The sequence below is a fragment of the Tachysurus fulvidraco genome, chromosome 2 (assembly GCF_022655615.1).
Source record: "Tachysurus fulvidraco isolate hzauxx_2018 chromosome 2, HZAU_PFXX_2.0, whole genome shotgun sequence".
Lineage (NCBI taxonomy): Eukaryota > Metazoa > Chordata > Actinopteri > Siluriformes > Bagridae > Tachysurus > Tachysurus fulvidraco.
The window spans coordinates 35,508,621-35,526,016 of NC_062519.1; the positions used below are offsets into that span (position 1 = coordinate 35,508,621).

Sequence of the window (17,396 nt, forward strand, 5' to 3'; positions counted from 1 at the left end):
TAAATTCAAATGCATTAATAAAACAAGCTCAAGTCCTTGTATACTATCTATTAATTAGCTACATATCTAATTACATATACCATCTAATTTTGTTTTCGCAAATGATTACCATGTGATTACAGCTATGTAGTCATGTATATATCCACTTTTGTCTTTTTGGGTAATTTTTTGTCTTAATTGGACCATGTTTGCTTAGTCTGACTACTTTTAATTAATTTGCTCCTTCTTGGGAAAAAAAGGAATGATAATAAGTGTATAATAATCCACCTTTTTCCGAATTATTACATCCTTGGCTGTATTTAAAATGCTTCTTTGTCACTAATGATAACGTGTTACAGATGTAAAAGCTAAAATTTTCAGCCCAAAAACACAAAATCTAGGTGATGTTTCACTCGTTGTAATCATCTGAATCATCAGTGAATCTACAGTCTCTGCTAGAAAGAAATTAGCCTAGCTTCTTTCACACTTTTCATTTTGAACTTTTTTTCACAAAAGTGGAACAAAAAAATCCACTTTATGATATTTGTTACAAGCAAATAAGCTGAAATGGATCCCCAAGAAAAATATTAGAATTATGTTTATTTATCTTTGAAACAATCGTTTCTGTCCAGGTCTGTTGAAGTTGCTGGCTTAGGAACAACATTGATCAATGTTCCTTGTTGTTCTTAAATGGCTTTCTTCACACCATATATCTAGAAGTCATTCAATTTCCTCCCAAGATACCTGCCACTGTGAAACAGGAAATGATATGACAGGGTGAACCAATCACATTATTCGACTTCCAGTCCTTCCTTTTGAAGCGAACCCCAGGCTGCTGTCGAGAGATTGCTATTCTGGACAGCATCCGGGTTTGAAAACAGCTTTAACACTCAGTGAAGCATACCGAACCCACAGTGCGAATGGCATAGCATCCAGAAATGGCTTTTAAAAACTGATTGGTCTCATTTGATCTACCCTCAGTTACAGAAGCTAAGGGCTGATTAAGGCTGAGAGGGTTATGTACTGAATTAAGAAATAGCAAGGTCTTATTAATCAGGCCATTTAGAACAACGGTTCTTAAAGTGGGGTCTGAGAACACTCAGGGGTCTGTCATTTTGTTCTGTTACAATAAAAATCACAGGCAATTATCATCAAAGTATTATATCTGTTAGATGGATTTTGTAGGTTATATTCAAATGACTCACTGAACAATCCTTTAAATAATAACATGGATGTAGTGTTAACTGAAAGCTCTGTTTAAGTAATGAGCTTTGTTATTGACTAGTAGGATTGTGTTCATAAAATAAATATTAGGAATTAATTTTATTTGCTAAAAAACATTTTGAAAATACCAGTATATATAAACCTAAATCCAAACATTATAACAGCTTTACTGGACAATATAGCAATGATATTTACTATAGGTCCTGTGCAGAGCTTCACTATTCCTCCTCTTAATCCCACAACCATCCTCATGCTGACCATCAACTCCTCCCACTTTTTTCTCCTTGTTATGTCCTTGTCCAGAAAACGGTGAAGTCCTCTCTTTCTTGTTAATCCCTCACAAGAAAGAACAAGTGATGGATCCTGACTTCGATTTGCATTTTTCTCATTAGCGTTGCACTCTTCTCCTGCCCCTGTTGGGCTCACCTAGTGCATCCTACGCCTTGGGGGTGATTCACCCTTCCACATCTGAATCAACAGCCAAACCCACTTGAGGTTAAAGCATCATCATCTTTTGTTCAAATCCCTCCCTAACATTCTAAAAGCTCTCATTATATAACACCAAGAGAGACAGAGATTGTTTCTGTATTTGTTTCTGTATTTGGACACTCTGTGACAGCTTTAGATGTAGCCTAGTGGAAATTTGGTACAAACCCCTAAAACATGAAATAAAATAAGCTGATCTGACATATGTGATCTTCACAACATGTTATATGTTTTGGCACATCTTTAATGGGGACATTGGAATGAGAATTTTTTTTAAATTGCTCGATATTGTCGATTCATTGAAAAAAGGCATTAGAAGAACAGCAAAGGTACAGACTCAAGAACAAGAGACAAAGGGTACTGAAAATTCAGTTTCAGAAATGAAAATACCAACAAATCTTCATGCCCCTGGTAAAAACAGGAAGAGGAAGAGGATGCTTTTATAGTTTCTGACATTATAACACATGTTTTTCATGCAGTTTCGGATGCGATTCCTGCATCTAAATATACATTGTTGTTTGTGCTTCTCCTTTATCTTATCAACCACGTGCTACAGAAGTGGACAAATGTTATAACACATTACATCCATGGTAATAAGGGCAATCCTGTAACGACTACTCATCACTTGTTAAGTATAGTCAATTTCTCCATGATCTTTCTGTAATGAAAACCCCGGCATGACTGCCAATTTACCGCTCTCCAGGAGCCACTATTCATTGCAGCTGCTGCAGGAAAGAATCAAGGTGAAATTGTGGCCCCTGATGATACCATTATTCTAATGATTCCCTGAAAATCAGCCTGGCAGCTCCTAATGAACTGGTGGCATTCTCATTTCTGAACATTTAACGTGCAGTACCCTCCGCAAATGATCAATAACAGAGGGCTTCATATGAAACGATGGAATGGACAGCTGTGTTGATGGAAGATATGGGCCTGAAAAACATAAATAATCTATCTGTGTTCTTTTATCTTTGGTAATCTAATTGAAACCTGTTTGCACGTCTTATTTAACATGACTATGAAGTTCTTTCTTTGATGCCAGTTGTGTTTATATTCCCCAGGACTATCACAAACTGCAATCTACGAACCATTCAAGGACGTGCGTTTGCACAAAACCCTCATCTCCGCTACATGTGAGTATCATCTCAATTTCCTGTTTCTGATTATAGATTATTGGAAGCATGACAGAATTGTGGTTATTAATTTAGGAAAAGGGTAGCTTAGCGGTTTGGAGTTTGGACTACTGAGGGACTGCTGTAAGTTCAAATCCGGAGACCATGATACCAAGCTGCTACTGATGGGGCCCTTGAGCAAGGCCCTTAACCATCATCTGCTTGGTTGTATAAATTAGCTTAATATAAGTTTCTCTGGATAAGTGTGTCTGCCAAATGTTGTAAATGTAAACCGAGCAGAGTTGGATTGGACATTGTGGTGATATATTTGGTCAGTCATTTTCTAATTGGTTCTCTGGTGTCAAGTGGGCGGTAACAGCCGCTATTATAAACAATCGGACAGGCTGAGTTGAAGTAGCTCATCAGCATTTAATGAATGGTATAAAAGTCATTTAGAGGATGTCTTCACTCGAGTCACAAATGGAGCAGATGGACATGCTAATTGTGAAGTCGTTAAGGACGAAGATGGGAGCTTCATCAATGCAGATTTAAAGGGACTCTGAAATGCCATGAACTGAAGTTGCACACTTGATGTGCACAAAAGTGTCACAGTTAATGGGCACCACTGCAGACAATATAGATCAATGAATATTAGACTTTGAACTACATTAAGTTTTTAGCTACACTAAGAAAATTACAGCCACAGTCACATTTAATCAACTATATACCACAAGACACAATACTTTTCCTGCTTGTGACCGGGATGACGCATTTTACTTTAATATGTTTGACTACAATAGATATTTTATTCAACTGATATGTGTTTAATGCTCAAATTACTGTTAATTTCGCTGTAAACTGTAATGATTGAGCCCACCGGCAGTGGACTTTCAATCAGTCCAACAATGAACAGTTTGACTGTGCTGGTGCAGACCTTCATGTGGATTAGTCGATTGTGTTTCAGTATTTTCATTCAGGATTCCTTGTACATTATTCTTTTGTTATACAAAGTTTCTGCACAGTTGAATGTTTTAATCCACTTGATTTTTTCCAAAATATGAAATTCAGTTATTTATTTGTTTCTGGGTAATATTTTTTTTTTTATGTACGATTCTTTATGCTAAAAATGCAGATTTAAAAATAATGAATGAAAGAATGAATGAATGAACAATTCCAAATCAGTTACTAAATTTGATTCTCACCTGAAAGCAACAACTAATGCATCATTTCCTATATATATATATATATATATATATATATATATATATATATATATATATATATATATATATATATATATATATAAAAAATCAGAATTTTTTTTATTTCTTTTTTAGAATTTTTCCCCGAGCAAGTTCAAAACAAAGAAAATAAACCCTGTCAAAAAGTTACTTTATTAAATGTATCACAGAAAAAAGCCCTTATTTAATTTGACGTATGTTTAAAAATGTATCATTTAAAAATATGCAATTCGTATTCAAATAATTCTGCCAGCTTCAAAGCTTAAAGCTTGCACCCCATACTAAGACAGTGAAAATCTGAAGGGCCTCCTGTCATAGGGGAAGAGGAAAGGTCAGGTCCTACTGGGGAGGACTAAAAAGTCTGTCCCTCATTAACTCTGTACCAGCCTACGTAATGCATTGTCTGAAAATGTCACTTTAACAAAACTACTTTCAATGTCACCTCTTTCAGTCAGGGCCAATTATAAAGTGTTTACCCCGACCTGACTCAACCGCCTAACTCCCACATGACAGTGTATCTCATGAGTAGGATTTCCTAGCAATTTTACTGAATTTAGATTTGGTTTTAATATATGATGATATCTACACCATGCAATCGAAGAAAACAACAACAACACAACTACTTGATATTGTTGCTAATGCAATGGCAGTGACATGTAGCAATGAATTTAATAATCTGTGACGTTTGCCATAACACAATCAGAGGCTCAGGGCACAAAACTGCAAATCTTCACCAGAGCCCTGAGTTACTAAAGGTTTGCCTGTCTAAAAATGTGTGCAGTCTTTATAACACCTAGAAAAATATAATTGAATTACTAACAGGGTCTATGGCGTAGTCTAGATAATTTTTCACAAAGTAACACATTCACACATTCTCATGTTCAAAATGTCATCAGTGTAGGGATTCTCATGAAACCCAACTAAAGTTCAGCTGTTTCTAAAGGATTTTCTTGACATCTTTTTGGTTACACCAAGGCAGTGATCCACAAAAAAATCTGACATAGCATGTATGAGATTTTGTTGTTGAAAGGTACAAATCAGAGAGGGGGAACCAAAGAATTTTCAAATCATTATGTGTATCATGGAACACTGTAAAGGCCACCATTAACAGGTGGAGAAAATGGGACACCACAGTGACATTAGCAAGAACAGGGCGTCTCTCCAAAATTGATGAAAGCACAAGAAGAAAATGTATCAGGGACGCTGCCAAGAGACCTATGGGAATTTTCAAGGGAGTGCAGGAATATCTGGCAAGTGCTGGTCACCCCGTGCATGTGACAAGATTCTCTCATATTTTTTTATGTGTGGACTATGAGCTAGGCTGGCTAGATGCTAGATGGCACTTTTTCACAAAAAAACAAAAAACAAAATCAACCCCACATTAATAACCTTGAACTATGTGGAAAATTGTTATGGTCTGATGATACCTACAGTAGGTGAAATGTCTTGGGCATAATTCTGAAAGAATTGTTGGCATGAAATGAAGACAGCTGAAGACACCCATAGAATGCCATAACCATAATAAAGCATGGTGGTGGCAGCATCATTTTATCAGGCTGTTTCTCTTCAGCTTGGACAGCACTATTGAAGATAGAGGAAATCATGGCTCACTCCAAATACCAACCTATTTTGGTACAAAGGTTTCAGGTCTCTGTTACACAGCTGAAGATGAAGAAAATGTTTAACTACCAGCATGATAACATCCCAAAGCACAAAGTCAACAAATAAATGTCTTCAGAGAAAGGAGGTCAACATTTTGGAATGGCCCAGATAGAGCACAGAGCAAACCTGTGAAATGACTTGAAGAGGGCTGTGCATATAGGAGATCCCGTTGCAGTTTGATAGACCTGGAGAAAGGAAGAATGGAATAAAATGACTAAGTCAAGATGTGCCGAGTTAGTCGACTATTTTAGCCAGTTGATACCAAAATATCTAATGTTTTATGTGGAAATGTAGAAACTAACAGCCATAGTTCTGATACCATAGCTCTGATACCTCTGATAGGTGATATCTTCTTTAACAAGAGTGAAGTGGACCATATGATATTATAAATCTTAAACACAATCCATAATATCTGGATAATGTCATAGAAAATGTGTTAATTTTAGGCCAGTGATGAGAGAGGCTGAGAACCTAACACACAGCGACTGATACTGAGTTATTTTTATGGCAATTTCCTTATCATTCTACACATCAATAGAAGAAGTATTAAGGATGTGAGAAAATATTAATGTGATACGTTTCAGTGGCTGGCCACTGTTGGGCCCTTGAGCAAGGCTCTTAACCCCTTACTGCTCCAAAGGTGCTGTATCATGGCTGACCCTTCACTCTGACCACAATTTAACATAGTTGGGGTATGCAAAGAAAGAATTTCACCGTGCTCTTATGTAGATGTGATAAATAAAAGGCTTTTAAATCTTCAGGTAGAAATGATCAATGTTTCAATGACCTTATTTTCTGCTCCGAAGTGTTTTTGACAGATTCCAGACACCATCTGGGAGGCTCTGTGTATCGTCCAATGACAACGGAAGTAAAACAGCTTGGGTTTTCAGTGTGTCCAATTTATAACTGATTCAAGGGACCTATTTAAGCACATTTGACAAATGATTTTATTTTTGAAATTCTAGGACTGACATTTGTGAAAATATTGAAGGTCTGGTGGTAAATGGCTAGAATATTTTACTTTATTTATATCTTCTTCAAATGCCACTGATGGTTTGTTTTATACTTAAGACCTTCTTACTACCAACTCCCTGTCCATTCCAATTGCTGTTTTCTGAACTGGTTTCATGTCAGGCCTCTGGCCGACAGTTAACATGGAAGAAAGCAAGTGTGTTTCTAGGCCGTCATCAAAAGACTCCAGTGTGTAAACACACAGTCTGTGTTCTGCTGCTGCAGGGTGATGGGCTAATAGCTGCAACTGCAGGAGCAGGATACAGTGACCGCTTTCCCACAGGAGAAAGCCTCTTCCCGCTGTGACACTGTGCTTGGATCAATAGCAGCTTTAACACATGTTACACCCAATCGCTGAACCATGCATGAGCCTCTGGGGACATGCTTATTCCCTGTACCTGATAAACTTGGAGATGTCTACGCACAGGGAATCCCCTGTGAATTTGCCTCTCCCTCTTTGTCATGTCGAGGTGACGCATTCCTGCTTTTTTTCTGGTTTGAAAGCTTTCAGCACGCTTAGCTGCAGACTGAACAGCGACAGTCGAACTGTAATTGACAGATGAGTCAATCCCTCCAGATCTCATTCTGCCGGTGGCAGCGTCGGCTGAAATAACAATGCACCGTTTGAAGGTCTAGATGAGACGAAAGCGGGTTGTCTGACAGACGGCCGCTGGAGCTCTATGTACACAGCTTGGAGAAGGCGATGGCAAGAATACAGCAGTTCAACTCTTAGGCTGGGAGAAAGATTTTCTTAGACCTTTGGGAGTTGCTAGCAAAGATGTCTTCCATTCACACCTTGTCTGAGCACCAGTGAGGTGGGCCTTGTTCCAGCCTGCTCATCAGACTCTGGCTGGGAGTCGATTTTTCGCGGCATGGGGAGCAACGCACCTCCTGCTTTCATCCTGTGTGCTTTTTCTTCTCCCTGTCGATATTGGACATTTCTCTTTCCTTTTTGGTCTAAGTGCAAAAACTTTGTCAGCACCCTAAGGGGGAACTTGACCTTCCAGTAATTAGCTTGACTTGACTACATGAGTCTAACACAGACACTTGATTAGTGCAGTTTTTTTAAATTGTTTATACCTATGTTACAACCCAGAGGCTTCTAATTTTAAACATTTCAAATCATAATAAAGTCTGCACTTTAAAGACACACAACCACATTTTCTAGGAGATGTGACTTCCAAGTATAGCAAGTTCAGCATAATGAAATGGTTTGGGAGTTGGAACCAGGACTCAGGGTCAGCCATTATGCAGTGTCCCTGAAGAAAAGCCTTGCTCAAGGGCCCAAAAGTAATAGCTTGGTGGTAAACTCTGTGCAGTTAAACAGAACCATAACTATAACCTTATAGAATGATCATCCATAATCTCCCACAATGCCATGATTGTTTGTCCCATAATGATATTTATTGCATCAACATGAGGAACCAGAATAAACATCTTCCTTTAATGTTCTGTTTGTTGTACGTGTGGGAAATTAAATCTTCTGATGAACCAGCATTCCTGGTTGTTCCATAAAACTATCACAGAATGCTCATTAGCTTGTAAAAATGTTGTCTTAGATAATATTGCAGCTGCTACGGTCCTGGGCAAGACCTCATCTGTGGTGGCACTCTCATGGTTAAAATATGCTTAATTGCAAGAAACATTAAAAATTGAAGTGCATCTGTTGCATGAACGAAAGATTGACACTCACTATATTCCCGCAATGCCCCAAATATCTGTATATTTGCATAGTGGATTTAAACCAACATTGGAAATAGCTTGAACTTTTTGTCAAATTAAATCTAAATCCTACCACTATGTCCTTGGAGACACCGGAAAAATACGAGAGTTAGAAATACCAAATCTCTCTGCAGTTGCTCAACCTCACCTACATTACTCCAGTTTTCTAAAATAATTGGTGTGCTAGAGACATGCGTAGGACTGTATATTTATATTTTTTTGTAATTTGGGCAATTATATTTTGTTTACTTGGCCATCTAATTAATTTAGTAGGTAAAATTTTACAAAATATAAACAAATTAGTAGCCTGTTGTAAACCACCATGATCCAGAAAATGCAGGAATAAGGATGCTGTAAACGCATCATTGAGCATCACGATTGTTTTTTGTCCCATGAGCTAATTCTCACTAGATCAATTAAAATTTTGCACTTACACCTGACATCAACAAAATCTTAAAGATGAATAGAAACTAGGATTCAGAACCCTCAGTGGACAAGTACGTTTATTTGCCATATACTGCCCTTTGTAATTTTCGGTCTGAAAATACTAAATTGAACGAAGAACCATAATATTTCCTTCCCACAAAAATCCTTTCCCTGGGTAAGCTAGCTTCATCAATGAGTGCATTCTGTGAGTGTTTACCCAGTAATCAGGTTTCCTATTAAAGCAACAATCAAGGATTTCTTTTGAATGCAGTCTTTGCCCTAGTGGTTCATTTCACATTTTATTGATGTCCCAAAAATAATTCAGGGGAAAACCTCTACTGTTTAAGCTTAAATTAGCACAGAACAGGTACAATTTGTAGTTGAGGCATATTAAGGTGCCTGTTCATTAGGCATCAGGCAGAATTTATACGAAGTAAACTAAAACTGCTTTTGACAGTTCTGCTGGTGTTGATTAGGGATTGCATTGATATATGCTTATTACATCTTTAAGCATATGCCTGGGTCATTCTGCAAAATCTTAAGTAGGTCTTCCCTCAGTGGAGCCGGTAATGCATGCTGAATAAATTAGTTAGTTTAATGTAAATGATACCACAGAACTGCTGAATTCTTGAATCTGACTGGTTAGAAGGTGATTAATTAATTATTTGATTAATTTTCTATAACAGTATCTGGAGCAAAAAAAATGATATGGCATCTATTAAAAAAAATAAAATGGCAATTTGCAAATTGCATGAGGTCTAACAGGAATAAAACTCTTTGAGGTGTGTTAAAATTGTAAAAAAATTCACACATTGGTGATGTTGAATATTAGGTTCTGTTTTGCTTGATCTGTGCATCTTATAATTAAATCTCATTCTAAGCAGTTCTAGACATTTTAAAAGAGACCCCTAATATTTAAATAATCAGAGTGACATCTGCTCGGGTCTGCTGAGACTCTGATGAGCTCTTGAGACATTTCAGCCAATACTACGGAGGCAGTGCCAGAGACATGGAGGAGGCAAATCTTTATCCTGTGCAATATAACAAGCACATGCAGCACATTTACGGTCCGCTTCCCATAGCCTATTCCTGTGAGAGCTTTTTTCTTAAACCAAGCTAACATAAAAACATAAAAGACTTGCACTAAGTAATGGCATTTTTGCCCATCAACAAATGAAAATAATATCTAAGACAACAGTCTCTTCTTCAGAGAGCTAAACTATTTATAGATGCATATTAGAGCCTGGTTCCACAGGAGGAAATTGGAGGTTCCATTGGATGCTTGGCCGGTGTCTTCCATTGGGTGAAAGAATTAAGAGCAGCTCTGTAAGGTCAAGATAGCCTGCTGGTTTGAATTTCGCACGGGCGTGCTGCTTTTCTCTCTGAGGAGAGAACTCTGCCAGTTCCTGCTGCCATCTGCCCTCCTCTTCCAGTTCATCAGAACAGCTCAAGATGCCAGGCCCAGGTGCCAGGCCATCGCAGCTCGGCAGATGACAGTTTTGAACTGCTGCTGTGAGGTGCTGGCACTCTGCCAGATTGAGCTCACGGTAACAGCTCTTCGTTCATTATTGCCCTCTCACACCTTCGTTGTGCATGGTGTCAATCTCTTTGAGGTTTGGTCTTGCAATCAACGCCTTTGATAGTGCAGACTAAAAAACAATGGGAAATGACAATTCAGCTGCAGATTCCTGCCCCTAGGACCATATGCGAACAAGAGCTAAGATCTTCTGTTATTGGTGCAGCAATATTAACAGATGAGAAGTTGAATTGATCCGTGAGTTTAATATGGAGGCACCAGTGGAGAGACGACCTGCTGGGAGAGACCAGCTGGAGGAACAGGACCTTAGATGATCCTTTATTTTACGAAGACTCTGAAAGCTAAAGATCATTTATGTTGAAAATGTTTTTATTCTTTGTTCCCTCCAGGTTCCATTACCCCACTACCACCATCCACCACCACCAGCAATGCCACTTTCTATCTTTTTAAACATCTCTTGCCAGGATTATATCTCAAAGCGTGATGTCCGACATCCTAAATTCATCTCTTTCAGCCATTCTGCAATCATTGAAAGCCAGTTCCATCAAAGCCAGGCAATCAGAGGAACGAGCATTTGAATAGAGAGTTGCTTGTCGGTGTGCCCTTTGGAAAATGCTTCCCATTTCTTGCCATTTTCCAGCAGAAAGAGCAGAATTATGTCTACCATATGTGACTTCATTTATCATGGATTGCTCAGGCGATAAAGCAAAACTTTTCCAACAGACAGCTTATGTGCATTCTGTAAAATAATAATTTTGTGTAATAAAGGGCATGGTTAATCAGTTAAAGAAACCCATCACCTAAAAGTGAACGGATCATCAGAAAACATTCTTAGATAATAAATCGCTATCTTGCTTAGTTCAATGTCAACTTAAACTTAAAAGCATAAACCATGCTTTTCATCATTACATCGGTTTAGGGACATTTACAGACTCTTTGTGAAATTTTCGATGTGGAAATTGTCACTACAGCAGTAAACACATGGCAGGCGATGTGTTTTATGCAACACTGACTTACCAGGGGCAGGATGTGGGTGTGACAGGTTAGTGGTGTACATGGTACATTTACAGAACTTAGCAGACACCCTAATCCAGAGTGACTTACATTTTTAGTTCACATTATAAAACTGAGCATTATAAACCTAGCGGTGGTGGCTCGTTCTCGCGACGGCGACCTGATAAGTGGTTAAGGCTTATGCTTAACCAGCAGTGGCACCTTGGTGGATTGGGATTCAAACTTATACCTTCCAATCAGTAGCCATTAGCCTACCAAATCCCTGGAGGCTTGGCGGATATCACATTTGCCTCACACCTTCTGGGTTTGCTTGTGGGTACTGTGGACTCCTCCGTAGTCTAAAAACATGCGTAGGGTGATTTTCAACACTAAATTGTTTGTAGTGTGTGATTGTGTTTGTGTGTTGATAATTTTTTTTAATCAGTTTTGTTTGTTAATATTTTTTTTTAATAATTTATTCAAGCTACAGTTCAAATGCAGTTACTCAAGTTGTAATAATCAGCACCAAATAGTTGGGTTTTTAATACTTTTTAGGAGATACAAACAGTATTTTTAACTAGCAACGTTAACTAGTATTTTTAACTAGTTATGGTAGATTTGCAAGAACTACAATGAAAGAGAGAACCAAATATGAGAGAACTGTGTCCAACTTTATGATAACTCATCAGTTGTAATGTTTACCTCCTCATTTCAGCCCTGATGGCAAACCTTTTGGGATTTTCTGTGTTATTTTTTAAAGCAGGTATCTTCAGTTATGAATAATAGACAGCTGTATGACTCAGCCGGGTACATTGAGAGGCAAAAGAGCATCAGTGGGATGGGAGGAGCTGCACCTGCACCAAAGCGCCTTTTGAAACTTAACTGCAGCCATTCTGAAGAAATGTTTTCAGCCCTTGAACCACGGATAGGCAATTAATCTGCAGCTTTGTGTTTACCTTTTTTTCCAAGGTTATCTGGTGGGATTTTTTTATTTTGTGCTATTATGTTATGACAGAAAAGCGACATTTAGTCAGTCGTTCAGTGTGGGCAGTTTCACTCCGGCTGAATCACGGCACAGTCACATCCTTTCGGAGGATTGTTTGGTTTGGTTTTATGCATAATTCTTTGCCTGATCAAGTATGAATAGGCAAAAGGATGCATTTGCGTCTCAGGTTGTTGGAAAGAGGTGAAGCAATCTGAATCGCAATTTGAAATGGTTCATTCAAAGGTTAAGTTCAAAGGGATCTTTTCAGACGAATTTCTCATTCATGACGAAAATGATTTCAAGTGCCTGAGTACATCCTAACTTGAACCTGTGCCAAGCTGTTGAACTGTAGTAGCAACTCTAAATTACTTGCCAGTACTATTTTCTATCCACAAACAGATTCACTAATGAGTTCTGCTACACCTGTGCAACTACAAAGTGTTAGAACTCACAACCTTCCGATTATTAGCCTTAACCACTAGGTTACCACATGCCCTTGTTTTCCAATACCTTGTATCTTAGGTCTGAAACTTCTTGGTTTTCTTGTGTTTTGATTTACAAGTATGTTGCTTACCTGTGCTCTGATACACACTGATGCTATCACTTAAATGAAACAAATAAAACACACTTTGAAATTTCACAACGTAACGTATATATAGTAAGTTTAATGCTGTGGCAAATCTACAAGACAAAGTTATTTCCTATAATCTCTTACATTATAACAGCTATAAATATTTATCCCCTCACCAGCAATCTTTTTTCTCTTGAAGTTATTAAGACAGAAAAAAAAACAGCTTGTCCTTCAAGTGAAACTGAAACGTGCATTGACACTATAAAGTATTAAATATTATTAAGCACTGTGCAAAAACACACTAATTGTTTTCTGAGTTTTGTGTTACAAAATGGCATTTCAGAACCAAATGATATTTTAAAGACAAATATTTGTATTTGAGTAAAGAAACAAAAATGAATGCTGGCTGTTAGAATAGAAGCAAATCTAATTTGCTCAGAAGCTCCAGAAGAACAATAGTAGATTCTCTCAAGATGCTCAAGATTTTTCAATTTCCATATAAAGCCACACAAAAAGTCAGTTATATTGTGCAGTCAGTTATATTGGGTCTGTAAAGCAAACGATTTTATTCAGGGCTTTAAAAAAATACTGTATGTGATCAATTCCTTGGATGTACAAAGACAAATTGTGATAATTTTACTGAATTGTTAAATTTTACTCACATGGAACCAATGTACACAATTAATGTAAGTAAAGTCATTGAGCTTTTTTTTTTTTTTCCAATTCAAAGGGTTGTCACATTAGATATCAACTTTGTTAATTTAGTATTATTTATTGGTCTAAATTTGTTATATGTAGAAAATCTATTTCATTATTTTTGATCACAGCATGCATTAGACTTTTGAACAGTACCCTATATATGATGTCTTTAACACATGTACTACATACTCTGTGTCAATATGTGCAGAAAAAAACTGAATAATATAGTAGTCGGTTATTTAAAATAGGAAAGCACAGATGGCGCAAGGAGTGGTATTGCATCAGGTTATTGAAATACGCAGTGTATTCGCCACGGCTCTCACTGTGGCATCGAGCAGGGTCTCAGTTCTTTTTACCCTTCCTACTTGGCATGCAAATGCAGGGCTAGTCATTGTCCTTAGCACTGGATCAAAAGGACTCTTCTCTAATACTTCTAAGACCTTATTACTATGCATGACAGAATAAACAACTATTAAACACTAATAAATTATAAATTGCAGCATATCTAACATCTATTTGTCTGAATAATAACTGTTAGATAATGTAGCTCATAATGAAGATGTGGATCTCACTTATCAAGTCTAAGTGCAATCTGACATGATGAGCTTTCCTGCAGAATTTTCCTTTAAATTGGTGGTTTAATTTCTCCAAGGTGCCATAAGATCTCTAATAGATCTTGGTTGCCATTTAGAGCAGTCTTTACACATGCATTTTGTAGTAAATGGCCATTTTCGTCTGGTGACGCACTGTTTCCTTCATGAAGCATGCGTTTGTTTTACTGTAGCTGGTTTACTGTTGCATGGCTAAAGTACAGTATCAATCTACAGTACAATGCAGTGAGGAGAAATAAGCATTCAGACACTTTTGTTTGTGCTGTTTTATATACTTCCAGTCTGTATACAGTATCCACTTCAAATTTACACACAATGATCTTTTGATGTTTAAAAAATATAGAAATATATATATATTCACAAGCTTATTCAAATGCATTTATAAAAACAGTGTTCACAGTGGACAAGTATTTAACACTATGTCAGACAACAATGAGAATATTATGAGCAAAAGTTGAAAAAAAAAAACATGATATAGCGGTTCAGAATAGAATAAGGGTAAAAGGGTAAAAATGTAGCGCATATGTTGTAAATAATAAATACAAAACTAAGTATATGTAGCTTTACTCTTATTGGTTCCTTTTTCATCTAGAAAGTATTTACATTGCCTCTATTTTTCCACAATTGTTACAGTCTTATTCCATAATGGATTAAATTTATGATTTTCCTCAAAATTCCACAAACAATACCCCAATATATATATAAACAGATTCTGCTACTGTTTGGAAAGATTTCATTCTCTGTTCAACAAAAGACAAATCACTTAGACAAACCAGAACTCTACTGGAACAATATATTTCAGATTAAACAAAATAGAACTCTTTGGCAATAACTCTCATTTGGAGAAAGTTTGTGTGAATGATAAAATATACACCATCTCCATACATCATGATATGGGGCAGTGTCTCTGCAGAAGGTACTGAGGTATTACATGCCATTTAAGGAATCCTGAATGAAGATATATAGCAGGAGATTTGAATCTGATTGGTCAAGAATTTGAGCAGATTTGGGAAAGGATTGACATTTTAACAAGACAGCTAAAATAAATCGAGACCGTCCATGGCCTAATCAATCTCCTGACTTGAATCCCATTTAAAGTTTACTGAGGATTCAAAAATTGCAAATCCATCAGAGAAACCCTAGTAATCTTGGGGTATTGAAAAGGATTTGCCAAGAAGAAAAGCCAAAATTGAACCACAATGCTGCAAAAAGTTAATTACTTCTTTCAGTAGATGTCTGGAAGCTGTAATTGCCAATAACTACTTTGGAATAAAGTTAATGTTGTTAATTTGTCATTTCTTATTCTCTATTAAATAATTAACAATATTTCAATACATATTTATCCTCATTGTCACTTTATTTTAACTTAAGCATTGCTAATGTATTATCACACTAAATAAACTTTTCCCAGTCAGAAGAATTTAAGAATTTTTTTTTTCTCATGATGTATAAAAATTTATTAGCAAGTATCATTTCCTTGGAGCTCCAGTCACCCCAGGATTTTAGCCCTGTAAATTTGCTAGACTGAAGTAATTGTCTGCTACTTAATCCAATGATTTTGGACCAGATAGTTAAACAAATGGCATCTTAGCTAGCTAGATTTAGTCCACAACCCATTCTCCTGTTTTCTATATTAACTGCTACTTCATGTAAGAAAACGCATCCTTTATATTTCTTATTCTTTCATTTTCAAGTAAACTGGATTTCCACCTGGTCTGACCCTTGTTTAATTTTGCCATCCTGTATGCGTTCTGTATAAAGTCAAATATATTTATATTATCTTAGACCCCCAATGAGACACATCTGTGGAATAATCATGATTTAAGCTTGCACTTTACCTTATAGTGGCAGAAGTGCCAATGCTCCGGTCTGCCGGGGTAGTGCAATAAAAATGACAGAGGCTAACAGGCTAGATAAGGAAAGTTTCGGAAGTGGTGGTGGAGTTGAGAATAGTGTTCAGATTGATAACAATTACAGATAATATCTGCACCTCCTCCAGGGCATACTTGTCAGTTTGTGGAGTACCTTTTAGTTAAGATGATAGGACGGAGTGTGAGAAGAAGTCATTCCTGCTGACAGCTATCAAACTGTACAACTGTACTGAAACTAGACTTGGACAATATCAGGATCAGTGGGTTTGTAGACTGTTCATGGTTGATAGCCAGTAAGGTAGCGCAGCAAGGAAAACTCCCTAAGAGGAAATTAGGAAGAAACTTTACATCAAACCAGACACTCAAGCCAAGGGTTTATTCTGAGCCCTATGAGAGCCATACTGTTATACTATTAATTTTTGTCATGTTTTCTATTCGGTCAATTAAAAGCAATTGGCACTGAAAGTAGAATAATGCATTTTTATGAAAGAAGAAAAGCTAACAGAACTATTTACTCAACTTGATGCACTATTAACTTCATGATACTACTAAAAGGTCCAGGCCATACCATTTATTATAGTGTTTAAATTTGAAACTGTTTTAAATGAAAATATCTAATAGTAAGAAAGACATTTAAGCGCTCGATCAGGCTCATCTTTGTTAAGAACCAAAAATACATGTCCTTCATGTCCATCTCTCTTTTCCTCACACTTACTTTTCAAAATATACGTAGGTTTTTCCTATTTTCAGCAGAGTTTTAGCTCTTAGAGATACAGGTCAGGTGTGAATTATAGAAAATGTTGAGTAGTTTCTTGAGCAAGCTGACAATAATAGAGATGGGAAATGTAAGGCAAATGGTATTATGTGTATTGAAATGATGTTCAAATTTATACATACTGTGAAAAAGATTGTTGGGATGAGCAGTCTTTATGATCAGAGCAGCAGCTCATACTTACAAATCTGAAGCAAAAGTAAGACTTGTTTTGAAACCCAAAAAGGTAGCCATATGAGATTTTCTAAAACAGCAGTAGGTGAGTTGCTGAATATTCAGAGCAGAAATAAACATTTGAAATAAAGCAATACTTCAGGATTTATTTTATGTTTTGTCAATTCTTTCATCCATCCATCCATCCATCCATCCATCCATCCATCCATCCATCCATCCATCCATCCATCCATCCATCCATCCATCCATCCAACATTTCATCCATCCATCCGTCCATCCATCCATTCATCATTTCATCCATCATTCCATCCATCATTTCA

At 37.0% G+C, this 17,396-nt stretch overlaps 1 protein-coding gene across 1 annotated transcript in view; it reads left to right on the forward strand.

Annotated features, from left to right (window-relative positions):
* The window catches only part of ntrk3b (neurotrophic tyrosine kinase, receptor, type 3b), a 120,962-nt gene that overhangs the window by 27,392 nt on the left and 76,174 nt on the right, over window positions 1-17,396 (forward strand). The window contains exon 3 of the mRNA XM_027162631.2: window positions 2,751-2,822. Within this exon, the coding sequence (XP_027018432.1) occupies window positions 2,751-2,822 (72 nt within the window). The remainder of the gene's footprint in view (window positions 1-2,750; window positions 2,823-17,396) is intronic.